General features: G+C 39.5%; 1 protein-coding gene across 12 annotated transcripts in view; it reads left to right on the top strand.

The window, feature by feature from the left end:
* Positions 1-27,845, top strand: part of NFIB (nuclear factor I B) — a 216,384-nt gene that overhangs the window by 127,837 nt on the left and 60,702 nt on the right. For all 12 annotated transcript variants that reach the window (XM_038402437.2, XM_038402431.2, XM_043514499.1 and 9 more), the window contains exons 3-6: positions 3,109-3,162; positions 19,564-19,632; positions 21,346-21,466; positions 23,848-23,966. In XM_038402437.2, the coding sequence (XP_038258365.1) occupies positions 3,109-3,162; positions 19,564-19,632; positions 21,346-21,466; positions 23,848-23,966 (363 nt within the window). The remainder of the gene's footprint in view (positions 1-3,108; positions 3,163-19,563; positions 19,633-21,345; positions 21,467-23,847; positions 23,967-27,845) is intronic.

Raw genomic sequence — 27,845 nt, 5'->3', positions numbered from 1 at the left:
AACAAATTTAAAGGCAGTCCAGAACATTAATATATATTTCCTGTAGGCTTTGGTAATGTAGGTTAGGCCAGTAAAAATATAAATTTGGAAGAAGAAAAAAAATTCAGCTCCCCTTTGTGACATCACACCACTTTTGTAACTAGTTCCTGATCTTTTGGCAATGAGACAGTATCAGTGAAGGGATGGTAGAAAGAAGTACTGTATTAAGATTCACTGCTGTAGAGTCAAATGGAAAGGTATCCAATAACTTGAGTTCTAGTTATGTCCCTGGGACTGGTTTATGGAGGAGAACTTCCATGCACAGATCTATCCATTCCACACAGAAAGGTGAGTTGGGAGGGTCTTGACATCAGTGATGGTGGATCATCAGGCTTTGGCAAGCTGGTGGTGGGTCTGGGTGGGGCACTTATTGTCTCCATGGCACCCAGCAGAGTTCCCAGGAAAGCTAAAAGTGGTTCTGGGGGTAGCTATGACCAAGGGAGTTCTAGGGGTTCCAAGCTGCCAGAGAGTGGAGGGCAGGCCTGCAGGAAGGCCTGTGTTCCAAGCAAACCATGGGCATTCAGAGTTTGGGGGGGCCTCACCCTCACATCCTTTGTGCTTGGAGACTTTAATTCTCGGATGGAAGAATGCAGAAAAAAATTCCATGACAAAAAATAGTGATGTTTCCTTTGTGGGTTCTGTACTATCGCATCATGTGTAGATAATGAGGAATTTAATTTTTATTCTAATGAAATTTCTAATAGCATTTTTATATATCCATTTCTTCCAAAACTTTAGATAACTCTCAGAACTCTTGTATTACATGATCTAGCATTATTTTCTGGTGATTCAGTTTTATGATATAGATTACCTATCAGAACTTTAACAGGCGCTGTACAGCTTTAAGTCTGTATTTTTACTTACATGGATTTTTCCCTTATATTTTCTTCTATAGAATCAGCTTATATAAACTAAATAAATCTATTTTAGATTCCAACAAATCAAACCATGCCTTCAAAACTTGGATAGCAGATTATACATATTTTAGTGAGACCTTAGATAGTGGTAGAGAAAAGGATAAATTATCAATCACTCATCCTGCATTACTAGCTCTTGTAGCTATAAAGAAAAGTGATGGGGACTAAGAGACAAGAGAGGTCCTCACTGAGGCCACTCTGTTTTTCCTTTTGTTTGCTAGACATTTTAATCTCCCATACACAGATATCTGCATTAGTTTGGGAGAGTTGTTTAAATACAATGTAATAAAATATTAAATTGTCCAAGATAGGACCCGTGGCGAGGGTAAGGAAAAAAGGTTTTAAAGCCTCTGACCATCTAATATAATCTGACCAGAGAAAAGAAGGGACCTCCAATCTCAGGTAGTTTGGCAGAAGAAGCAACACGTGAGGAAACAAACCCATCTCAAGGCCAAACTAGTAATTGCCTTTGGAAAAGCAGAACAAGATAGAAACGTTCTAAAGCACCTCCAGCGATGGAGCTGTGGGGGAATGTGTTGATGGAGGCAACCCCAGGAGCTATGGAGGAAATGTCCCCTGTGTTAAATAGGCAGGGCTTGTTGATGGGCAGCCTGCGTACCAACAGTAGCAGCAGCTATGAAGGCAAATTGGGGTGGATGTTGACCCTCTTCCTCCTCCAGGCATAAATATATGTCAGAATTTTATATTTAATGGTAGCATGTGCAATGACTCTAGATATTTTAAAATGACAAGAGTTATCAGCCCTCCTGTTTCAAGATAGAAGCTTGATCATTTGCTACTAGCAGTGTCAGGAAGAAATTCCCCCTCATGGTGTGTTGTTGTATATTTAGGTTCTTTTTGGATTGGGGTACACCTTCTTCTGAAGGATCCTGCATTGGCTGCTCCGAGGGGCAGGACCTATTCTGGTATGGCAATTTCTATGTTCCTATGCCATACACTTGTACACCTATGCTATTACTGAGTAATGATGCATAGTAGGGCAATGGTCTTTTATTTTAAAATTCAGATTATGACACTGCTGGATTTTTTAATATACATGTATCGAGAGAAAGAGAGAGCAACAAATTGTTGTGGAAAGGCTTAATCTTGAATTAAAAAGGAAGTAAAAGTACCTCTGCTTTAGTTTCCTATCTTTTCTGTATTTAAGTTTTCTCTGCATGTTGTATTTTGTAAATGATACTTTGTGACGGTGGAGTGAGGGCTCTTGACCAAATATAGCCATATAAATGTTTAGGGGAGATGTAACTTATATTGCTACTGTGGGAATGTAGCAAAGAATGGTTATAATCATTTTTATGAATGAGGATTGTATTTAGCATCTGCTACATATACATCAGATACATTCTTCTCTTCATGCCTTATGCACATACATCCAGAGCAGAATGCACTTCGCTTACTTTTCTTCTGTAGCTGTCAATGTGGATATAACTAGCAGATAGGATGCGGGGTTTGTTTCTGTTACTTTTGGCATGCTACATCTATTCCATTCACAGTGCCTATTGTAGGCCGAACAAGAACACAGGAGTTGCACTGTATCGAGTCGACCATTGGTCCATCAGATAGAGTAATTTGCCTTCAGTAGTGACCAATGTCTGATGCCTGAAAGGAGCAGGAAATCCAGAGTACTCCAATCATCCGCCTAGTCCATTATTCTGTCTCAACAGTGGTAATACCAAATGTTTCAGAGGAAGATGTAAAACCTGCTACCCAAACCCACCTAGCTACTTATATAGGGTTGCACATATGGGAGGATGGAGGGTATTCCTTCCTGACCCCTGTGTTGATGTCTAGGCTCTGAATATTTGCCTGGAGGGCATTCTTCTTCAGTTTTGGTTGATCAGCCATCCTCTTTGATCTGAAAATAATATTAAGCCTTTCTCTTCTGGTTCTTTTCCTTCTTCTGGTTAGTATTCCAATGATCTATTAATATTGGTTTTCTCATACTGTATGACCTGTGTGTATGTAACCACTTGGCTGTCGCACAGTATGTTTCTACAGAAATGCCTTCATGTAGAAAGGCAGGGAAATGACCTTATAATTAAATTAATACTTTGTTCTTAAAGGAGCCTCATAAGGATTGTGAGATACTTTCAAAACAAATTATTAAAACATTTATTTGATTTCTTTGTAGATTCTGGACAATCAGGAAGTCCAAGCCACAATGATCCTGCCAAGAATCCACCAGGTAAATATGAGTTCCAGGACATTTGCAATGTAACATTGTTTGAGAACAAAGATACTACTGTTAATAGTTAAAAGAGTACATAATTGGTCAGCAACCTATTTTGCACGGCTAAGTACATATAATCAGGACACACTGTGATTATATTAGCTCTTTTGAAGTGGCAAATTCCTTGATTGTAGTTTCATCAAGATTCATTTAATCACAGGAATTTGTCTTTCTGTTCCTGCTTCTTAAAAGTTAATAAGTGGGGGTTGGGCTAAGGGATAGGAGGCAAGATCCTGAATCTCAGTATTCTGATAAAGGCCTCCAGAGGCTGAAGTTATTGCTGTACCAAGGCAATAACAATATTGCTCTGTCTTTAAAGTTAGTGACCAAGTCTACAAGAATGTTTGTTGCTGCAATTTTATTTTATGCATGCATTGTAAATATACATATGCTTAGCTTATATACAAGGTTGTCAACTCACAATAGTTTTAAAAGCTCCATTGTTAGTAGTTGGGTTTCTTTTAAGTATTCCAGTGATTATATGTGAATAGTCTCCACGAGAATTTCACTAAAAATAAAGGAATCAAAAGAAAATCAACACTAGACTTTGCCTTCCACATTGTTTAGGCCAAACATTAAATATTTTGATGTAGTTATTCTAGGGCTGAGAATGGGCTATTCCATCCAAAGTCTGGTAAATCTGCTTCAGAGCTTCAATCTTGTTTTTTAAATAGCATAGTTTTTTTGTAATTATTCACAGGGTAAGACAACACAAATAATGTCAGAGTCCTCCTCTCCCTAGGATTTTTCTTTGTTGGTCATGAGAGACACCCCTCCAAGTGAAGCATTACTGTATCCTCTCATTTTGGTCCTTAGCAAAGGTGTCTGTCTGGGAAGAATTTAGGGTTAATATCATTTGCTTTTTTTTCTAATAACGGAGTGAATCCCAGCATCAATCTGATTAAAAGCTAGCTGGGTGATGTTGGAATGTTGCATGTACATAAATATTTTCTTGATGCAGATGAGGAGCAACAACCTACACTGGAAACTCTAAAATGGTTTAGTATTAGGTGTTGATTAAAACTGTTCTTGTAGCATGTTCAGTAAAATGGGAGAAATCCTGGTTATATAATGTTAAAAAAAAAAAAGCAAAAGCAAATTGATTATATAACATAGAAACCAAAAAATAAATACAGGATAATCTATCATTTTTTAAAATTTACAAAGCAGAGTACCTCGTATAGTATGAGATTTCTTTTTTATGGATATAGGTTTCTAGCTGAGGATCATTTTGGTTTACATTAAAGTTTGAAGCCACTTTTGTTGAGAGACCTTGATACTGTTTCCCTCCAAATTTTGTGAGATATCTGATTTGTTTTTTATTTCACTACAAAATATGATGTATAACACAAATTATATTATGTAGTGCTTTAAAAATGCAAAAGCAACAACAAAAAAACTTAAATTCCAACAGCATGGAAAGTTCTTCTAAGTCCTTTACTTTATTTTCCTGGAAGAAAGTTGGAGTTTTCCAAACTCAAATTGTTGAGCCTTCAAAAAATAGTTTAGTCTCTAATGAAGATTATGTTTTAATAATCTATTTGTGCAAGCTCCAGAGAGAATCCAAATGTTTTTGTAATACTCATCTGCCATTTTAAATATATTTATTGTGTATGTGTTTGTATTATAATAATAATAATTAATTAATGCAATATTAAGGTTGAGAAATCAATCAAAAGTCAGGAAGTACAGATTTAAAGACAAATGATTGACTTTATCTCATCCTGCTTATGTAGCCATTAAAGTATGGTCTCTTTATATCATGGCATTATTTATCATAAAACACAACATATGTCACAAAGTGGAATTTGTATTACAAGCTTACATGACTCTATGTGCTATTGGTGCTGTGGTTTAATACAGACTCTGCATCTATGCTGAAAAATAAGAATTTTGTTTTCAAAGAAAAATAAACATTTGTGAAGTGATTATAGACATAATAGGCACATTGTTAGAAAGCAAAGGTGTTATCTCAAATAAAACTGATCTGTATGATCAAATGTTAATGTATAAAGTATCATGATTGAGAGCTCTTTGGGACACAGATTCATGTTATTGTATTGTGCAGAGCCTTGCAGAATGGGGTCTTCATCTCTGGTTGTGGCCTATCATTTCTACCCTAACAAAATAATAATCATAGACTGTTAGTATAGAAACCAGTGTAAAAAGAGTGTTGTAACTAGTTGTCCTTATGTCTAATTTTAAGACGGAAAAGTCCCTACCTTATAAAAGGTAAAGTAAAGCTATCTACTCTTACAAGATAATGACTATGTGAAGGTGAGTTTGAAACAGCTGAGGACTTGCTTCCTGGTCAAGGGAAGAAAGCTAAATTAGGACTGACAATCTATACACTACCAGTTTACAAGAACTATACTGCAGGCTAAGAGCCATAGCTGCAGTCACATAAGAAATAACTAGGGAATCAGCAGGGAGATGTTCCTGCAAGCGTAAGATCTCCCCTGTCATAGGGCTCTCCTGGCCTTGACACCTAGTCCTTTCCTGCTCTCTACATTCTCTTCTGCCTTCTTCCCTCAGTCCACCAACATCACCTCAGCATCATGTAAAAAATAGTTTTTAAGAATAAAAATTAAGGCTTGGATCCATATCTGTACATAGACTACATTGTATTATGTGACAGTATATAATGATATAGAGAAAGAATACCTATGTGCAAAAGAGGTGAAGTTAAGGATGATCTTTCAGCCAAGAGCAAATGAAAAAAGGAAAACAGGGAACTCGGCATTAACTACACTTTTTGTGACCAGTCAACATGAGGCTATAATTTTTGTAGCTATCATTTCTTTTTGGTTTCAGGAGATCCTACACTGAATAAATTCACTATACTTATCTCAATTACAACTGTGGACATAATCCAGCAATAAATGTCCATGGCCTGCCAAGTTGTACAGTCCTCAGGAAGTCATGGATGCTGGCACTATGGCAGGCCAGCCTAGCCAGAGGAAAGGTTGATCTGGCTTGGAAGGGAAAATAACAAACAAACCTGCCCCCCTCAAACTTCTGCAATATGGAGGGGTGGACTTAGGTGACTTTAGGGAGGGAGTGCTCCTGTAAATGAACTAGCTGTCCCTGAAAAATAGAAGGCTATATCTTGCCTCACTTGAATCCTTTGCTCTTACTACAGAGGAGGGTTGGGCAAGCATACATTTGGGTGTCATCTGCACATTGATGATATGTGAACTCATGAGCATTGTATGATTCCCCATAGGGTCTTACATAGTTGTTAAAGAGGAGGGAAGAAAGCATTGAGGTTTGTGGGACTCTACAAGACTGTATGATGTAATGAGGAGAGGTTCATCACTATGAGATTTTTTTGAAGAGGAATAACTGCTGTCCCACTGCCATTAAACCTCAAATGTGTTTCATTGGCACCATATAGTCATTGGTGTCAAAGGCCACAGAGCATATAAGCGCAGAGGTTTGATTTCTGTTCAAGGCCAGGAGAATGTTGACCATCAGTGCCAGAAGGCCCATTCCTGTATCATGTTTTGATCTGGTGCCTGGATATGAAGGAGCCAGAATGTTGGCAGAGAATAGGAGGTGTTAGAGTTTGGATGCCACTGCTTTCTTAAGGATTTTGCCAAGAAAAAGGAGGTTGGAAACTGAGCAGTAGCTGGCGAGGCTGTTGGTATTAAGAATGGGTTTTTCTAGGTTTGGCTAGACTACTGCGTTCTTTAGGGTGTCTGGTAATTTGCCTTCTGAACCAAGGAGGGAGGGAAACACCACTTGCCAAACAAAAGACCATTAAGTGCACTTATTGGAATTCTTTAAAATATACTCCTAAAAATACACTGAATGTTTTGATAGTATAATACAGTGTTAAGATTGTGTAGCTTGCGGTGGGAGTGGTATGTAGCTTTTGTAGCAGGATTCCAGGGGTGTCCTCCTTTAAATTTTATTTTTCAATATCTTTTATGTGGTACATTGCAAAAGCACCAAACTTGTTCTTTAGGAGTCTCTTTATGAGTCTAGTTTTAAAGGTCACCTCTCTGCAGGGATAATTTTGCAATATCCAAAGAGACAGATGAACCCCATCCAAGTCAGAGACTCTCTTGGTCCCCAATTATGAATTTGAACACTATTGTAGTATACAGAACTGTTAAAGCCCCTTGCCACCCACTCTTTCTTTCTCTTTGCATTGGATTCATAGCCTAAGGCAACCTTAGGTAAATAAGCCAGACCACAAGCCCTAGTGTCCATTGCAGTACATACAGAGATATGCAAAAGCGAGGGTGTGCACTGAAGAGAAAGGACATGATCCTCCATTAAGTTCATATGTGAGACATGTAAAAATCGCCAAGGGAAGTCAAAACCTCAAAGACCCAGAAATATTAATAAAAATGTTAATATAAGGACCAATCTTGACAACTCCAGTATTTAACTACGGAATCCAGGCTCCCTACCGCTGTATAGAAGCATTTCTGGAGTTTTCCCATTCTTACAGACTACTGGATGAGGTAAATTGTTAATCTCTTTGGTTATTTAAGGCTGCTGGCTTGCAGAGTTGATTTATTTGTACATTGGTATCAATACGGCTGAGTGGTTATTATAAGCGTAATTATTGCTATGCTGAAGAGCTTTCGTATGGAAATTTTTAAAAATGTTAAATCAGAATAAATAAATTAATAACCAGCAATATTAACATAGCAAAAGAGCTAACTCTTCCATTCTTTCCTCCCCAAGTTCCTGGGATATGGAAATAAAATCAAATGCAGGGTTGTAAATAAATTTTGAGGACCCAAGAAAGATGGAGACTGTAGGGAAACCTGAAGGCATGGAGGGAATGGAGACCACTTTCTATTCCTATTCATGCTGGCTGGGCAAACCTCTGAATATGCAAATATCTCTTATGGCCACAGAGCCTACCAGGCTTTCTGAGTGCTTCCTTGGGCCAGCAGCCATGGGCACTATATTCCCCTGGATTAGGCCATAATCCTGAATAATAATTTCTCCATTATTAGCCATTTAGAAAGCAGAATTTGGTGATTTCATTTTTATAACATACAGCTTCAGAATTAATCTTTAAAGAATAGGTGATCTCAGCCTTTACAAATCTTTTCAAAATTTAATCAGCAAATGTCCTTGAGTTCTGAGTGACTCTGAGAACAAATGGTTGCTTTATTTTTATTGTCTTGCAAGTTACCCTCTTGTGGGTGAGGAATTGACCCTCTAATTAATAGGAATAGAAGAGAAGTTTCATTGTAAAACTCCCCTGCCTAACCACTTTAAGCAGCTTTTCTTGAGCAAGCAATGATGCCATAATATTAGTTTGGGAATTTAGGCAGAATTTTATTTAAACAAACAAATGCTAACAGAACCGTTTTGAATTTGGCTTTATCAACCTGGGAGTGGATATTTTAATATGTATGTGCTTGCTTTTTCCTGTGTGCCTGCAGCCATACCATGTCGGATTGTGATCTTGATCAGTTTAAAGTTAAGCTTCAAATTAAGTTGCAAGGATTGGTGTGGTCAGGGCTCGACATTCTTTGAAACTTTCCCTTCCTAGAATACTACAAGTGGTAATGTCAGTGATTGAGGGCATATCTTCACTTGGGGGGGGAGGGTTGAGAAAAGGGATGTTCTCAACTCAGGTTAGCCAATCTGGGTTATAATAGAAGTGAAGACATGACAACTTGGCTATTAACTTGGGTTAGCAGCTCAAGTTTAACGTAGGCTTTAACTCACACTGCAAACCCGAGTTAAAACCTGAGTTGGTGTGGCTTCACTACTATTTTAACCCAATTTAGCTAACCCAAGTCAAGAACATAACGTTTTCCCCCTCTCTGAAGACACCCTGAGAAGGTGATACTCTTCTCTCAGTACTGTACCAGTGTTGCAGTATGGTGTTATGGGGCAGTGTGCAGCTGGGAGGTGGCGTCTTTAAAATGAGGTCTTGACAATGTATAGTCTTCATCAATTCCACGACACTTCTCACAGGAAAAGGAGTTTTAACCTGTGAATTCCCCCAATATTTTCAGCTGGTTATGGTACCTTACTTTCTAATCTGTTCTATAATGTTGCTGTGTATTGTAAAATTGCTATTGATTTTTACTTCAGAGGCGGCCACGTTTATGTGGTGGGTGAAATGATTCCTAGTCCTATAGTCCTAACATTTTTCAAAAATAGGTTCCTAAAGTTAGACTGCTAAATTCTTATTTAGGCACTACATCAGTAATCTTGATTTTTAAAGTGCTAAACACCCGGCTCCAATTGACCCATTTTTTAAAATAGTGTCTGTAGTTTCTGAAACACTTCAAGATCCTTTGGGACAGAAGATGCTATATACATAAGTTTTATTCCTTCTCTTTGCATTTCTTGCTGTGGCTTCAGGGCAATCAATCCGATGGCACTGTGTTATTCAATTAAAGTGAGTTTTCCCTTCTTGGAATTACAGCAGCATATTAAGGTTTTGTTGTGTGACCCCAACTATACTATGAATCCTGTCAGGTCAGGGGCCCAGTTACAACGTGAGGGTCAAGCCAGTTGTCCCCTGACCTTGTTACAACACAATTGCAGTGTGTAGTAAAAGCTCAATCTTAACCACTAACCAGGTCAGGGACAGCCATATTATAACCCAATCCCCTGATTTAGTTCTATTTGTAATGTAGATAGGACTGCTGCATTCAACTTCTACAACTAACATTGGTGTAGTCGGCTGCTTCAGTATTTGCATCATTCCCTTCCCTCCCTCCCCGCTCCGCCACTATCCTGTGAGAAACTCTGACTCCTTGTGAGAATGTTCGTTCCTGTGCAGTACGAAAACACACTAATAAAAGAATCAGAAGTAAGCAGTACAGTGTATTAATGTTATTTACCATGACCTACTTTACATAGTGTTACCAAGCTTATTTGGCAACACCCTTACTCACATTGAGTAATACCACCAGTAGTCCCACTGAAATTAATGGGCTCCCTGGAGAAGTGAGGTACTACTCATGGTAAGAAATCTGGCCCTTAATGTTTATAAAGTGCTTTCAGATTCTCTGATGAAAGGAGCAATAGAAGTGCCAAGAATTGTTGAAATCATGCGAGCTGTAGAGGTAGAAAAGACCTATTAGGCGATCCAGCATATTAGATTACCTGTTTTATAAAATCAGTCCATTCTGGGCTTCCTACAGCACATTTCCTGGTGTTGTGTTCAGTGTTTACAGAGACTTGGGCTTTCTTCACTTCCCTTGAGAGTGACACCACAGCCTAATTGATCCCTTTGCTAAGAAGTTTTCCAGATATTACCTTGTATTTCCCCTTTTAAAAAAAGGAAAAGGGTCGCCATATGACATATTTATGACTTCTTTTAAAAAAAAGTCTTTTTAATATATTGATTGGATCCCTACTTACTCTTTATGAATTGTTCAGCATCAGAATGGTTTAAATGAAAAAAATATGGTGTTTTGTGATTCCAGGAAGTAATTTTAGACTTTGGCATTAGACAGTATACAACAGACTATAAACAGGCATTCTATTCATAAAAGTATAATTAAATCAAAAGACACTAAAAGGGCTGGGTTAAAGATTTGTAAAACCAGACATGACAGGTAAGCTTTGAAGTCATTTGAGAACTAGGCCTATATAGCACAAGTTAGTGCAAAAAGTAATGATTTTAAAATATATTTGCCTCAAAAATTTTTGATTTTTAAATCTTAATCATTTAAAAACTGGAATCAATAATTCAGCATTTGGATGTGTGTGAAGGTGATGAACTTTCTCAAAAGTTAGAGAAAACACATTGCTGTCAAGTGCTGCATGTGTACAGGCTGTGTTAGGATGACTTGCTCAGATCCAGTCACCCAAAGGTTGGTGCATAAACCTCTTGGCCCGTTACCCATTATCCACAATGGCTCAGTCTGATAATTGCAGTATTAAGTTTGGAAAAACTATTTCTCTGGAATGTCTTCTATGCAAAACAAGGTAATGAGGGAAGCCGGGTTTTCCACATAAAATAAAAGGAAAGAAAAAAATATCCAGCAAACTGGTTTAAATTTATGGAAGTATTTCTTTTGACTGACCCACTGATTACAACAAAATACATTTCTAGCAGGAAGATTCTTTTTTTGTACTAGAGTCAAATTTAAAAAATAATGATAATTAATAAAATGTAATTCTACAGAGGACATTATCTCTCCAGCAAAGTGAAGGTTTAGTAATGACATATTCATATCAGGTTTAAACAGCAAAGACTGACATTTGTTACTGTGGACATCAAAAGGGATATTAAATATTTTAAGGAGGAATGGGAAGGTGTTATGGTAGGTTCTATACATGAGCAATTCAGAAAAAATTAACAAGAATCTTAATTTAAATATCTTTACTGTGTTAATGCAGGTTGTGCTTCAGGGATTATTTAATTTAAAGTAACCCCATATTGTATGGAGTATAACTGTATATCTTTTTCTTCCACACAAGATTATAATGGAAATAAGAACAGTAAGTGCTATTCTGTAGGGAGAACAGAATTCCAGAGTGAAAGGTGGTATCTTACACTATTAAAATCAAATGTTCTCCAATGTTCAAGTACTGCATACTGCATTTTTCTTCTATCATATCACTGTCTGGAGTTCTCCTCTTCCAGTTCCATCTGACACTCTCTCCAATCCAGGTTTTGCTCCTTGCGCTCCACTGAAACAGCTTTCATAAAATGTCCAATGACCTGTTCCTAGCTAAAGCTCAAAACCATCCTCATCCTCCTTAGCCTGTCAGCCATCTTTGACACAGTTGAGCATGCTCTTCTTGAAGTCTTGTTTTCCCTTGGCTTCATGATTCTGTTCTCTCCTGGTTCTCCTTTTACTTCTCTATTCACTCCCTCAGTGTATTCTTTAGACTAGAGAACCCTCCTCATCTGCTCTCCAGATTTCTGAGCAGGTACCACAGGACTCGGTCCTTGGTCCTGTTCTCTTCTCCCTCTCCATTTTGTCTGGGTACTCTCCTCCACAAACACAAATTCAACTACCATCTCCATGCTGACGACTTTATCTATCTATCTATCTATCTATCTATCTATCTATCTATCTATCTATCTATCTATCTATCTATCTATCTATCTATCTGCTCCAGACCCGTCTCCTTCTTTCCAAACGAATATCATGATCTGTAACTTTGTCATCCTGCTTGTGGCTGTCTAGCTTTCAGCTCAAGGTCAACATGACTAAAACAGACCTGATTTTTCCTTCCAAGGCCACCCTGCTACCTCCCTTCTGTGAAAAGATCTACTCAGGGCCCTGAGGAGGAAGGGACAGATGCTGGTTATTGTGAATTTGGGAAACTCTGTGGCCATTCCCAATCGGGGAGGAATTATGAGCCCTTCTTCTTTCCCCAGTCCTCTCAGGGAAAAGTGCTGGAGGCCTCTTTCTGACTGAGCCAGGAGCATGGGGGCAATGCATCTGCATGAGTTGCATAGAAAAGCCCATAACCTGGGCATCATCTTTTACTTAGAACCTCTCTCTAGGTCCTTGCATATATGTCAAATCTTGCCAATTCTTTCTGCATAAAGTCTCTAAGATACGGTCTTTCCTATCCGTCCACACAGATAAAACTTTCATCCATGCTCTCACCATCTTGCATCTTGATTGGTATAATAATCTTCTCTCTGGCCTTCACAGATCCAATGTAAACCTGCTCATATCCATTCAGAATGCTGCTGCAAAGTTGTTTCCCTACCCTGTCGCTCTGACCATGTCATCTCCCTCTTTACATCCCCCTTCTCTCTCACATCAAACATAAGCTGCCTTCCCTTTTAGTGCCCTTTATAGCCTGTTTCCACCTTACCTATCAACTCTCATTTGCTATCTAGATGTTAACCTCACCTCTAGTCAGCCCATTATGACAGGCTCCACTGTTCACTTGTCACATTCTCAAATAACACTGTCATTCTTTCTCCCAGACTCACTCTCCCACTTGGGAGGAGCTTCCCATAAACATCCACAAAACTAATGCATTATCCTCTCTCAAAACCCTCCTTTCATTTGATGCCTACAAAAAACCTTGACAATGGTTAGGCTCCTGGTGCGCTGAGACCACTGCTTATCATGCTGACCAATATTGTCTTATTGTTTACTTGTACTCCCTGTCTTTCTGTCTGTATCTATATGTTGTCTCTTTTCTTATAGTTAGATTGTAAGCTCCTTGGGGCAAATACTATCTTTTTGTTGTGTGTTTGTACAGCATCTGACTGGGGGGTGTTGGTCTGTGACTAATACAAACCCTACAGTTATGCAAGTAGTGCTAATATTTATAGTGCCTGCTTCTGCAGCAAATTAAAACAATTTAATAACACAAAATATTTTTGTATCTCATATCTGGAAGCTAAGAACTGTTCTATAACATATCCACAGTATCTAACTAGTTAAATCCACTGAACTCTACTGGTACTAGAATTAAATATACTATGCTTATTTTTCCTATACTCAGAGGCACCATTGGAATCCACCTTGCATGCTAGAACATAATGCCTGGAGTGAAGTATGAAACCTAATGTAACACAGTGCCTGTAAAATCAAATATTTAGTATGGCTTTGTCACACCGCCACGCTTTTTACAATATTTTATGTTGTATTAAATAGAGAAATTTCAGTCTGTTTTTTAAGTTGCTTCAGGGGGTTAAAATCTGCATGTTTTATTTCAGTTTCTTAGTGCCAGGCAAAGTGTGTGTGTGTAATTATTTTTAGCTTTCTGAGGATTTAAGCTTACTAGCGAGGATGGAAGATAGCTGGGTTGTCACTTTGCAATGTAGGGGCTCAATTTGTGCCTTTATGGACAACTCTCTGTAAAGGGTGGTGAGTCTCTGTGCCACTGAGTCACAATTCCTTCTCTGCTCTTGCCTCACTTGCAGAGGGAAGTAATCTGCTGTTGCCCCTTACCCATAGCAGATTACTCCCTTCCACCTCCCCTTTGTGCTGAGTCAGTGTATTGTGATGTGTGGAGTCAAGACTCTGCCTATTCTTTGCTCTCTCTTCACCCACTCTCTGCTCAGTGCATGTTGCTTAAAATGTAGTGCAAAGCATGGAGGTGAGTTTGTGATGTGGCAGCTAAAGAACCAGCTGCCTTAGGGTTTGTCTTTATTGCAGCGTTCACTCAAGTTAACTCCTCTCAAGTTAGCCTTGCTTGAGTGAGAGCAGCCACACTGCAAAACAGCTCCTCAGCTGCACACAATGTTTGGATTAGCTGCAGAGAGGAGTTGAATCCCCACTGCGTTCCTAGCTTGAGTGTCAGCAACACTCAGACTTCAACCTACACCTCCTGATAGGCCACGTGGGCTTGAATTTAAAGCACCACTTGAGCTAAAGATTTTTGTGTGTGCCTGAGAGCCAGGTTAGGGACAACACTTGAGTTGTACCTTCCTCTACACCAGTGGTCTCCAAACTTTTTTGATCATGCACCCCTATCAGTAAAAATTTTTTGAGCATGCACCCCCAATATGTGTATATTTATTTATGTATAAATTATATACATGTACTACTGTACTAATATATTGTGTAAATTATAAAACACACACAAAATAGAAATTAAAAAATGATGAGATAAAGATGAAATAAACAATATTTTTAAAATAATTTTTTATTTTATTTAACAGTACAAAAAACCTTTGTGCTCTCACTAAAAAAAATTATTATTATTAATAATATTTTTAGTGAGAGGAATGTGATTGAATATGCTTTATTATTTTTGAAAATCTTGGTTTAACACTTTGTGATACAGAGGGTGCTCAGAGTGGGGTGCGGGGTCTGGGAGGGAATTAGGGTGCGTGAGGGCACTCAGGCTGGAGTTTTGGGGGTATGGGAGGGAGTTAGGGTGTCGGAGGGCACTCAGGGTGGCGGTGCGGGAGGAGGCTCAGGGCTGGGGCAGGCAGGAGGTGCAGGCCACTTACCTGGGACAGCTCCTGTTTGGTGCAGGGGGTGTGCAGGTGCTTCTGGGCAGCGCAGCACTACCCCCATGGCCACGATTCTGTGAGCTGCCTCCTGGAACACAGGGGCTTTAGGAGCTTCCGGACCCTGGGCTAAGGGGGCCCCAGGGCCCTGGCCTGAAGGGGAAAGTGCCGCTTCTTTCCGGCCGCTGGCTGCACGGCTGCCCCTGCTGCTCCACGGGCCGGAGGACTCAGGGCCGCCCTCCCCCTCACCCCCTTTTTTTTTTTCCCTTCGGTGGTGTTCCTCCTGCCGCGCCACTCTTTCACTCGGGCGATGCTCCTCCTGCTGCGCCCTCCAATCGATTGTCTTGTGCACCCCCTGCTTTGGAGACCACTGCTCTATACTGCAGTGAAGACAAGCCCTTAGCAGAGTCCTAAACCACATGTGGCTGAACTGCTGAAACATGAGACAAAGTCACAATATGTTAATGTGGGTTACAGAAGCAAATCTAAGTTGCCATGTTCCTTTTGAAAGACTGTACCAAAGTGGATGAGAGTTGGGTTTTTTCCCCAGCTCTGCCTGAAATGATCTTTTGCATTTTATGATTTCCAGTATGAGACCTCAGAATAAAGGCTGTGAAGGGAAGAAAAATATTAACATGAGTCAGTGGTGGATCCGGGACGCAGAACTCATGATCTCTTGACTTGATGGCATGAGAACCAAAGCTTGTCACATCATTGCAAGAGATCCAAAATCATATTACAGTAAAAATACAGATATTGGCAACACTGCTTTCTGTCCCTCTGCGCCTGCAACTGAGATGTGGGGAGGCTGGGAAGGGAGTGAGAGAAGGTGTATTTCCCCTAATCCTCCTGACCAACTCTGCAGGGCTGGACCGCAGTCTGGCCCTTTTAGGGATTAAAAGATTGTCTACTGTTTTCTGAACTTGATTTTAACATGTTGCCAATCAACTTTCTGTTTAGGAAGAAACAAACAAAGGATGTTTCTCTCACTTTTGTTAGACCTTCTTTCTCTTCCTCAATTCACTCGACACTTTCTAAGGAAAAAGGAAGCAGGAAAAGGAAAGAGAGGCTGGGGAGCGAAAGATGGCAAATGTTGGAACAGTTTGTGTACCCTTTGTCTAAGTTGACCATTGTAATATTAAAAAGGAAAGTGGAAGAAAAAAGGAAATTATTTACTCCCTGTCACAGAGGGAAATAAGGATTTGACAGGATACTCCCTCCTTTCCTTCCAACAGAAACTAAAGAGGGTAGGAGGAGAGCAGAAGATGAAAGAGAGAATGCCTCCTCCTTCTAAGCAATCAGTGATTAGTAGCGTCCTACCAAATTCACAGTCCATTTTGGTCAATTTTACGGTTTTAGAATTTAAAAAATAATAAATTCCATTATTTCAGCTATTTAAATCTGAAGTGTCATGGTGGTGTAATTGTAAGGGTTCTGACCAAAAATAAGTTGTGGAGGGGTCGGCAGGTTATTGGAGGGGTATTCGGGTACCTCTACCCTTACTTCTGCACTGCTGCTGATGGTGGTGCTGCCTTCAGAGCTGGGCAGCTGAAGAGTGGTGGCTGCTGGCTGGGAGCCCAACTTTGAAAGCAGAGCTGCTGCCAGGAGCAGTGCAGAAGTAAGGATGGCGTGATATGGTATTGCCACCCTTACTTCTGCACTGCTGCCTGCAGAGCCGGGCCCTGAGTCAGCAGCTGCCACTCTCCAGCTGCCCAGCTCTGAAGGTCACAGTGTACAAGTAAGGGTGGTCAGTAAGCATGGTATAGTGTTGCCACCCTTACTTCTGCTCTGCTGCTGGTGGGGCGCTGCCTTCAGAGCTGGGCACCTGGCGAACACTGCCACTCTCCGGCCGCCCAGCTCTGAAGGCAGCACAGAAGGGTGGCAATACCACAACCCCTCTAAAATAACCTGTTGACCCCCCCGCAACTCTCTTTTGGGTCAGGACCCCCAGTTTAAGAAACACTGGTCTCCCCCTGTAAATCTACATAGTATAAGGTAAAAGCACACAAAAGGCCAGATTTCACAGTGGGAGACCAGATTTCACAGTCTGTGATGCATTTTTCATGGCCGTGAATTTGATAGGGCCTTAGTGATGAGTAAGAGGACAAAAATCCTTTCCCTCTAGTATTCAGGGGAGTGGGAGAAGCTGGGAAGGAGCAGGGAAACAGAGAGGAGCTGTCAGAAGAGAAAAAGGGAAGAATGGGGGGTAGAAGGAAGTAGCTTGGAGAGAAGGAAAGACCTACAGGACTTTTTCATCACATATGGCCGTAAAGAGATGCAGTGGCGTATATTGGTGTAACTTGAGAATTGAAACATCATGACGGTGTTAGGGAATGCTTGCTGCGTGGCTGCGTATTGCAGTGACACTCACTGACGATGGGTCTTCAGCTCTGAAGTTTGAGATTGATTGGTTCATGTAGCTTTACCATTTGAAATTAATTTCCTTTAAAGTGTGGCTATTTGCTGTTTTTCAACCTGGCTAGTAGGTGTAACAAATAGTATAGCAAAGATGGTAGGCCTACATAATACAGTTTGAGCTCACTTGGATGTGTTAACTCTTCTCAGCTTGCCCTGTGAAGTGCACTCTTTACACATGCAATGATTAACTATTTGGTTGCCCTTACATAAGCCAGAATAGAGTTCAGCTGTCTTTCAGAGCTAGCAGGAGTCAAAGTTCCCCAAAGCCAATGGCTCATCAGACTGATGTGGGTAAGTCATGTCAATTTCATAGGCAGCATTATGCAAGAGGAGTGATGTGGCCAGCATCTAATCTGACCACCTTTGACTAGCCTAACCTGATGGATCAGGCACCCATTTTGAGGCTGGGTTTACTAGAGGTGGCTTTTCAGTGTGAAATCAAGGAAGATTCAAACCTACAACCTCTAGGATTGTAGTCAACATGTTAACCACTCAGTCACTACTAGCAGGAGTAAAAAGTAGTAAAAGCTTCCCCGCCCTAAAAGAAAAATAAGCACTATTACTCCGAATGCACCCAGGGAGTAAAGTGTGCCACTTTTAGTTACTTTTCTGACTTTAGCAGCACTTTAATGTATTGCTAACTTACCTGAAGGTGGAAAGTACTAGGTTCCTAAAAGATATATTAAAAGAGTTGTCAACTCTTATCACATTACACACATTCCAGATAATTTGATTGCCACCAACTATGATCTGCAATGGATACATTTAAAAGTTGGTTTTTAAGATTTTACTGTTATGTAAGGTATTGACTGTGTTAGTGGTATTATCCATGGTAAACACAGGGAATGCTGCTAATACCTTACCTAACGGGAAAAAATTTTTTAGGAGCACTCACTTATATATGCTGTTGGCTTTATACGGTGCCACATAGGATGTGAATGATGATGATGTATGTAAAATTTAAAAAACATCTGGGGCAAAATACATTTTTAATTGAAAAGGGAGAACAGGTTCTTTTGTGTAGACTATATTAAGCAGTACAGAGTAAAATGTAAGATATTCTCCCCTCTGTGCACAGGCATAACTCCTAATAATGTTAATGGGAGCTACATACATGTTACAAGTGGATTATGACCCTCTGTAAATCTAATGAAAAGCTTGAGGGGTTGCATCTGTACCTCCAAAGGCTGTGATCCCACATGATCTCAACCTAAGCAGGGATGAGCCTGGTTAGTTCTTGGATAGAAGACTTCCAAAGAAAACCTTGCTTTCTTGATTCTGCATCTTGTAGCTTCATCACATGGGTGGTGCTAATTTGAGTTTGATATTAGCTGTTGTTTCACTGCATCATTTCCTGTCATGACCACATTTCAGTGGTGGGGAGAGAGAATCATCTCTCTCTCTCTCTCTCTCTCTCAATATAAACAGATATATAGAAGCCAAAATTTTCAAACATGGGTGCCTAAAGTTAGACTCTTAAATCTGTGTTTTGACCTCTAGATAAATACCTAACAAACCCAACAGATTACACATTGACCACAGAGCAGCTAAAAGGCCCTGCTCCCATTTGAGTCAATAGCAAAACTCACATTGATTTCAAAGGGGAGGAATCAGGTCCTAAGATGGTAATTTGTAGTCATTGCCATCTTGGTCTAGATTCCAAACCAAAAACTTACCCAGCGGAGATGGATAGTTTAATGTCTCATTACCAAATTGCCTGATCCAACAGAAAGTGTTCCAATCTCTTCTTATTTTGATACTGTCAGTCAAATAGAAAAGAACAACGAAAGGAGGTTATTATATACTTTCTGCAGTTGGTTAACTATAATTTCAATATATTGGTTGTTAATTTCCATTGATATGTTGAGGAATCTCTTGTATGGAATCTCAATTTTGCATACAACAGTCTGAATTTCAACTCTCATCCATCCAGTGAACCGCTATCATCATGTTTTGGCCTAATTTTTGGACTTTTCTTTGTTGATTCTGCTATTAGATGGTGTATATATTTTTGTCTTTCTAAGTAAGGTAGTTGACAACAGTATTATGATCTTTTTCAGGGTACCTTGAGGATAGTTTTGTAAAATCTGGAGTCTTCAATGTGTCAGAACTTGTGAGAGTGTCCAGAAGTAAGTTAACACATTATATTTAATGATTTTACACATGCAAAAAGCCTAATCCATAGTCCACTGAAGTCAATTGAAGGCTCTCCTTTCACTGTAATGGAGTTTTCTTCGGGCCCTGAGACAGGAAGAAAATGCTTTTAACCTTGTGCATGATGTCACAGTGCATCTTGCATACATTTATAATAAAACAGGTAAAAGGCTTTGTTTGTTTTTTCAAATTCTGAATCAAACATCTTATTAAGAACTTAAATCCATTTGCTGTGCATGGCTCAATGAAGTGATCTCAATAAAATTACCATAGATAATGAAACAAATTATTTCATGCACTTGCAACTTTTTCCCATCATGCTATCCTCTGTACATCTTTGGAATTCTGCTAAACCAGCAGATGTCTCTTTTCTTTTACTTTGCTCCAATCTCATGACTTTGAAGGACAGTTACATCATAGCAAGAATAGGGAGTATAACTAATTGAATACAAAGAAAAGGAGTACTTGTGGCACCTTAGAGATGAAGTGAGCTATAGCTCACGAAAGCTTATGCTCTAATAAATTTGTTAGTCTCTAAGGTGCCACAAGTACTCCTTTTCTTTTTGTGAATACAGACTAACACGGCTGCTACTCTGAAACCTAACTAATTGAATGTAGATCATGCTAGTCTCTGTCAGAGTCTTTCTCTCTCTCTGTCACACACATACGAATTTATAGAAAATCTTAATATGGTATAAGAATAATCTATAATCCAGATATTGTTTTTATTTACTCCTGTTTTTGGTATACTTCCTTCTTGTAATTTAATGTAAATTCTGTTCATTTCTTTCTGTTTAAGAATTCATTTGGAAAGGAGTTAACAAAAATATGAATTCAGAACTTTTAATCATTTGGTCATATCTAAAAAAAAAATCAAGATTATGTTGTTGCCAAATCCTCTGCTTCTTAGTGTTGCTCATAATGCCCTCCTAATAATAAATTTAAAAGTATGTGGTTTCTGTGGGACTTCATCCCATGTGTTTGTTTAACCTCAAGCCACAACAAAAGTATGCTGTAATTGTTAGAAAAGTTCAAACTTTAGATAAGTTATAAAACATTCAATTATTTTTTAAGTTAAAACGCTCAATGCACAGACAGTACACAAAGGTAAAGATAACAATGTACACAAAAACAATATCTGCATCATAGGTGAAAGCAAATTTACCAGTGCAGTGCTCTCTCCATATAAAGCTATTTCTGGCATGAATAGGCGATCAGGGATGTTTGTGCTAGGGTGACCAGATGTCCTGATTTTATAGGGACAGTCCCGATTTTTGGGTCTTTTTCTTATATAGGCTCCTATTACCTCTCACCCCCAGGCCCAATTTTTCACATTTGGTGTCTGGTCATCCTAGTTCACGCCCTTTTACAACGTGCTCAGTTTTGTATCTCCATCTTTCTCACTTTTTCCCATTCATGATTTGCACATTATCTATGATAAAACAATAATATACAGTAATAAAACTGCATATATGTTCAGAAATTTTTGGGTGGGAAGGCAGAGGGAGCAGTTAATTTGTTTTTAAGGTATGTAAACATGAGCAGAACTTGACTGTACTTGATTTCTTCAATAGGCAGAAAACTAGTTATAAATTTAATAATGTCAAGATTTTTTAAACATTAAAATTGAAAGAATGGTCAAAAATTTAGAAATTAGTTTAGACTCTTCTTAATAATGTGTTCTTCAGCGCCTATTACCCAGGGAACTGGAGTTAACTTCCCGATTGGAGAGCTTCCGAGCCAGCCATACTACCATGATATGAATTCGGGTGTAAATCTACAGAGGTCACTGTCCTCTCCACCAAGCAGGTAAATATAATCTTAAAAGAGTAAATATTAGTGTTCGGCAAAAATATTGGTTGTCTGGCTATGTGAAGTCAGGGTTCATGATATGGGAAAAGCAATTCAATAATATTGTAAAGAAAGTGTAATATTGTATAAGCTCTTGTTGCTTTTATAAATATGAGTATGTATATTTTTATAAATTATATGTAGATAATAAACTCATGGTGTAAGAATATCTTCCTGTAAATGGGAAGTGTTATAAATGATACCACTTCACTTTAGTTTTTGAAACCACTTTCTAGTAGTCTAATAGAGGAAGCCACATTGTAGTGGTCTATTAGAAGAACAGCAATGTGTTTTAAAACTGCTCAGTTATACACACAGAGAGATTTTACACTTGCAGGAAGAAGGAGTGCATTTAACACTACTGACTGACTCAGGCAGAACAGTTATAGCTCTGTGGATGAGCACAGTTTTGTTTTTATTTAACGCTGCTGCCTTTTCTCACATTCTACATCCCTTCAAAAGGATGCTAAGACTCACCTTTTGTTGCTCTTATTGGGAAAATTTAAATGATCTCCATCTGCCAGGCAGATTTCTCCAGGTTTTAGAAAACAATCCAAGACAATTCTGTGAGGAAAAAACTGATTGCTCCAGAACTTTCATTGGCTGGTGAGAAGGTGGTGACTGATAATTGCCCCTGGTAAAAGGCTTCTCAGCATCCTGGGTCAGACATAGCATAGCGAAGGTGGAAAAAAAGAAACATCAGCCACATTATATGTAAATTTAATTGTGGGGACATGAAGCACCAGAAGCCAGATCTCCATCTCCTGATGGAGCACACAAAGGGTAATCATAACTATTTGAGTGTTTCCTCTTGGAGTTCCTCCCTGGTTGTTATGACGGGGAAGGATTGTCTCCAGTGGCAAAGGCCATGGGATAGGTCCCCACCCTTCACAGAACTCAAGAGGGGATCAGGGCCTGGTTCTGGCTGTGGCTTTCCCCAGAACCTCCTCTTAAGTGCGGGGAGTTCCCTAGTGCAGAAGCGGAATTGGTGGGACGTGATATAGGCAACAATTGTATTATCTTTCCTAGGAAATTTCCACAAGACTAGTCAAGGGATGATAAGTGGGGCACTGAATCCCTGCCTCAGCCCACTCTGGCCTACTCCTCTCCACATCTATGGATTCTGACCCTGTGAAGCACTGTTCACATGGTCTTAGGAGGGGTGAAGAGCATCACAGCCAGTGAAATGCATGAATGGAGAGTCTCCTGTGCCCAGGAAACTTGGGCTCATGTTCTGGCTTCAGGAAACTAATGAGTTTTGCTTTTCCCTGCTGAAATATCTTGGTTTGCTGAAGCTACCCTGTAGTGATGCATCCTGTATTATCACAGGTACCATGGCTTGCATATCTGTGGTGCCACAGAGTTATGCATCATCAGTGAACCAGGAAGCATGGGGAGAGGGGGAGATTTCACAGTTTTTGAAATAATTACTGACAAGGTTATTATTAACAATGTCACAGTCTGGTTATTGTGGGGTTTTAGTGTATATTTCTGGGTTTAACTCCATTGTCTTTTCAGCCGTACAGTTCACCTTTTAAATTAAAAAGTATAAATTCATCCTCATGGTATTGTCATAATTATTTCACGGTATTGTCAAAATATTGTTCAACCTTCATGCCTGGTTCCCCATCTTCCTTTGGAAATTTGCTTTTTCTGAGAAGTTTCAGAATGCGTTGATAAGAAGAAACTTGCCTTTCTCCGACTAGATTGAAGTGGAGTGAATCTCTTTGAATGATGGAGTTTGAAATGCAGACCTTTCATTTTAAATTAAACTAATTGAAAATGAAAAGACTGTGTTTCAGGGCAGGCCTCACTGAAAAGTAACTTGGTACGCTGAACTGGTGGGGTGTTTGGAAGTAAGTTTTCCTTCTGCTAGCATATTCTGAGCTGTTGAAGTTTTACCTGGCTGACCTTATCTGGGGTGCAGAAACACTCCTCCATTGCTTTTCTTTGCCTGAAATGAATTATATGTAGAATTTAACATTCTAGTGACGTGACCCTTTTACAGCAGGTTGCAGGTTTTGGATGTTTGGCCACGGTCTTAAATGCTGCCAGACTTAGAATGTGTAGAGATTGAAAATTCTCCCCATAGTGGGTTTTTTGTGTATTATGCACGCATGCCAACTATATAATGTAAATATTTTTGTACAATGCACACACCATTGTTTAAGAACACACCTGTGTGACCTATGCTTGAGGTCAGGCTTAACATTTGTTTTCATGGTTTTTCTTTTAATTGCTCTCAGTGTTGAAAAAATTGTTTAAACCCTTATAGCCTCTGCAGTACCAATGCTAACTGCACATAAGTCTTACTACCAACACCTTTGTTATTTCAACAGCAAGAGACCCAAAACGATTTCCATAGATGAAAATATGGAGCCAAGCCCAACCGGAGACTTTTACCCCTCTCCAAATTCACCAGCTGCTGGGAGTCGGACATGGCATGAAAGAGATCAAGGTGAGTAACATGAGGACCATTTTATGCCAAAGGGTTCAAACATACACCAGAAATATAGATTTTCCACTCTCCGTTTGCATAATTGCAATACATTGACACTTGAAAAGGGGGAGGGAATAAATCATAGCTGTTCTTTACAACAATTTTTTTGAGTGTTTCTAAACAAATATATTTTTAAAAAAAACCTAAATCAAGTATCATGAACAATCACATAATCATCATTTTTCCACACAGTCAATTGTATTATTATTATGAAAACGTTTATTACACAATGAAGTATTCTTTGAAAATCTAATTTATATTGTGTACACTGTGTGAAATGTAATAACTCCATTCCAACAGGATTTGAACATTATCTTTAGCTTTTAGCTGAGTAAAACTGAAGTCCCCACACTTTGGTTGGGCCAATATTAAGTTCCTAAGGCTCAGTTTCTGTACTGGGATTCTGCATTAAGGCAGACCCTTGTACCTGGGCACAGTCCCATTATCTTTTATGGAATTCTGTTTGAGCTCAGGGTCCATGCTAACGAATTCTGATGTAGCATTAGTGTCTTTGTAGTCTGACATGTGCTGCAATATTTTGTCAGGGTACTAGATCCCAATGATAGTATTTTGTTAGAAAGGGAAATAACTGACCATGGAGCGAATATAGTATTTGTTAACTGTTGTCACCTTGCTCTTCACATTAATGCCAAGATAGAAATCCCTCCCATGTGTCATGTGTTATGATATTCCCAGTATATGCATTGTAGATGTTTTATTCATCATGTTGTTCAAAGGATTCTGTGCTTGATGCTTGTCAGCCCTGTGCAGTTCTTCAGACACATCCATGCACTATGGAGCACAGCTTGTAAAGTCATAATGAAGAGCCAGACATGTAATTCCTTCTTTAGCTCCCACTCCTGATATTTAGCTCCTTCTACCTCAGTCTTTTGCCCATTAGTCAATTCCAACCTCTCCATTTCTGACTGGCTGTTTGGTGTGCTTTTATTTGTTTGTTTATCTATTTATTTATTTACTTACTTATTTGTGTGTGTGTGTGTGGTGGTGGTGGGGCGTTGCATTTAGAATTTTTCCAATCTCTGTATGTGTGTGTGTGTCTATGTCTGGGTGGAGGTATTGTGGTTGTGAGTGTTAAGTAATTAATTTAGTTGCATTTCCCCTTTGCATTGTTTTGTTATCTTTCTTTATTTTAATTGTCCCTCTCTGCCCCCATTTAATTTTTTTTTAAACTCTGTATTTTTATTGTCTGACGTTGGGATGGGAGGAATTCCTGATTGTTCTCATCTTTGAGTGTCATATTTTCTGCTTTTTGTTAATTAGGGATTGATTTCTTTTTTTCAGATTGGTTTCTAGAGAGCAATGGTTTGGTTTTTTTCCATGTTCTGTTTCGGTTTTGTTGCTATTCTCTCTCCTGCAGTCATTAGTGTAGGGTGTTTTCTTATTTTCAGCATTTACTGCTGAATTTTTAAAAAATGAACACATATGCAATGTATGTATTTAGCCTGTGACTTTGTGTACCCAGACTGATGACGGCAAGGGCAATAGACTTATTTTGCAGTCTCAAAAAGGATGTACAGCCCAGCCCTATGTTAGTAGCTTTATTTTGTTACTGCTGTTTTACCATGACTGCCTTTTGTTACTGCTGTTTATGAGGGATATTATTGTATCCTGCACATCTTTTTTTTCATTCGATACATAAATTGACCACATGATTAGGGAAAATGGTCTATATTCCTCTTCAAAGTAGCCCTGTATATTCCCACTTGAAGAATGCAGTCCTCTGCAGCAAAGTGAGCCTCAAGAACTTTCTAGAAATGCAGTGCCTATTGGGACTGCATAAGCCCCGACTCTGCAGCACCAGAGTTTGGATTTGAGCTGTATAGTCTCCAACCACCTCAGTTCCTTTCTTTTGACAGGTAACTGCAGATGTAGGGACCTTTGCTCTGTGCATAGAATTTTGGTTTGATTTTTTGACCAGACTTCCCTATGTTTTTAGTAGCATTAGTAGTTTTACTGTTGTTAAGACTGTTTTGGGTAGTTTCCCAAAGAACATTTACTTCATTTCTATACTTTTGTGTAGTTAGATTCCTGTATTGTTTCATGTTTCATTTCCATTGTACTGTACCTAATCCAACCCCAAGGACCTTCAAAAAGAAAGATTGAGCTTGAACTGTGTATCTTATGCCACATGCCTTTTCAGAGCTGTATTCACATTTCCTCATGGAGAACCATTCACTGGATTGTTTTTTGGCATGTCATGCCTTTACACCATAGGTCCAAAAGGACTGGCACGCTTTGGGATTTCCTTTGACAGAGGCCTTATGAGACAGGCCTTCTGATCTGTCTTGAGACCCCCATTCCTGGGGAGGGACAGAGTAGGCCATTGTTACTTCTTTTTTGCCATGACTGCCTTTTGTTACCATTGTTTCTGAGAGACATAATTGTATCCTGCACATCCTTTTTTCATTCTATACATAAATTGACCACATGACTAGGGAAAATGGTCTTCCTCTTCAAAGTAGCCCTGCATATTCCCATTTGAAGAATGCAGTCCTCTGCGGCAAAGTGAGCCTCTGTTTTGAAGTTCTCTAAAGTGGGGAAGTGGAAACCTCTTGTGCTTGGCCTGTGTTTGGCTCCAGGTCAGAGGAATGTACCATGTCTGGTTCTAAGGCTATCCTAAAACTGAGAAAACTGTCTCTCATCTAAGGGTATGTCTACACAACAAAGAAAAACCCACAGCTGGCCTGTGCCAGCCAACTCTGGCTTGGGCTGCGGGGCTATTTCATTGTTTGGTAGGCTTCCATACTTGGGCTGGAGCCTGGGCTCTAGGACCCTGCAGGGTGAAACGGTCCCACTGCAGCCTGAGCCTGGCAGCCTACACAGCAGCGAAACAGCCCCACAGCCCAAGCCCCGCGAGCCTGAGTCGGCTGGTACCGGCCAGCTGCTGTTTTTTCTTTGCCGAGTAGACATAATGTAAGTTGGTGAGTGCTACCGCCTCTGATGGTACCTGCTCCCACCAAGAACTGGCGTTTGTGTCCAGGGCAGATTGCTCTGTGCTCCACCCCATCTTGCCACCCTGAGATCCTCATTTCAAGCCTCTCACCTATCAGTACCAAGCCTGGAGGTCCACTCAGGGCCTGACATTTGTGGTGATTCTACTCACCTTTATGCTCAAAGGCAGAGGAAAGAAGAGACAGAGCTCAGTGAGGGTTCTGTGTGAAGGAACTCAGTGCCATTATAAAGGAAGAAAGAACACTTTCCTGTCTTCCATGGAGTTCTAATCTCATAAGGTTCTGGGGTTTAGTGGAAAAAAACGAGAAAGTTGGAGAAGCACATGGTGCTTTTTAAACAGCTTTGACCCATCCAGTGTCATTAGGGGATGCTCAGACAGTCCCAACAGGCACTGCTTTTCTAGAAGGTTCCCGAAGCTCATCAGCACCAGATATGTGAATCATCCTACATTTATGAAGTGTCCACATCCTACAAGTGTGAATATGTAGAGGTACTACATATGCTGGTAAGTAGCCTTTCTTTCATTTTAATGTAATTTTCACTTTTTCTACAAGATCAAAAGTAGAAAAATTAGATCACAGAATTATTGATTTCACTTTAAAGGGGTTTTCACCTGTTCTATTTCAAAATTCATGGACTCAATTCTTTAACTTGTGTCCCAAAATGGACCCAATTTTCTGTGTACTTAGTTATGAGACATTTTCAGTGTTTGAAGCTTCCTGTGGGAAGTAGTTAAGCCAGCAGTGATCTTCTTTAAGCCCTCCTCCAAGACAATAGTGGATTCCAGAAACTGAGGTGATAGATCTCTTTAACATAAAATATTTCTATCTTGCTGTGTTATTATTTGCAGAGCAGCCACAAGGG

The sequence above is a fragment of the Dermochelys coriacea genome, chromosome 5 (genome assembly GCF_009764565.3).
Source record: "Dermochelys coriacea isolate rDerCor1 chromosome 5, rDerCor1.pri.v4, whole genome shotgun sequence".
Classification (NCBI taxonomy): domain Eukaryota; kingdom Metazoa; phylum Chordata; order Testudines; family Dermochelyidae; genus Dermochelys; species Dermochelys coriacea.
The sequence above is the reverse complement of the archived record's forward strand: the minus strand, read 5'-3'. Positions and strand labels throughout refer to the sequence as shown.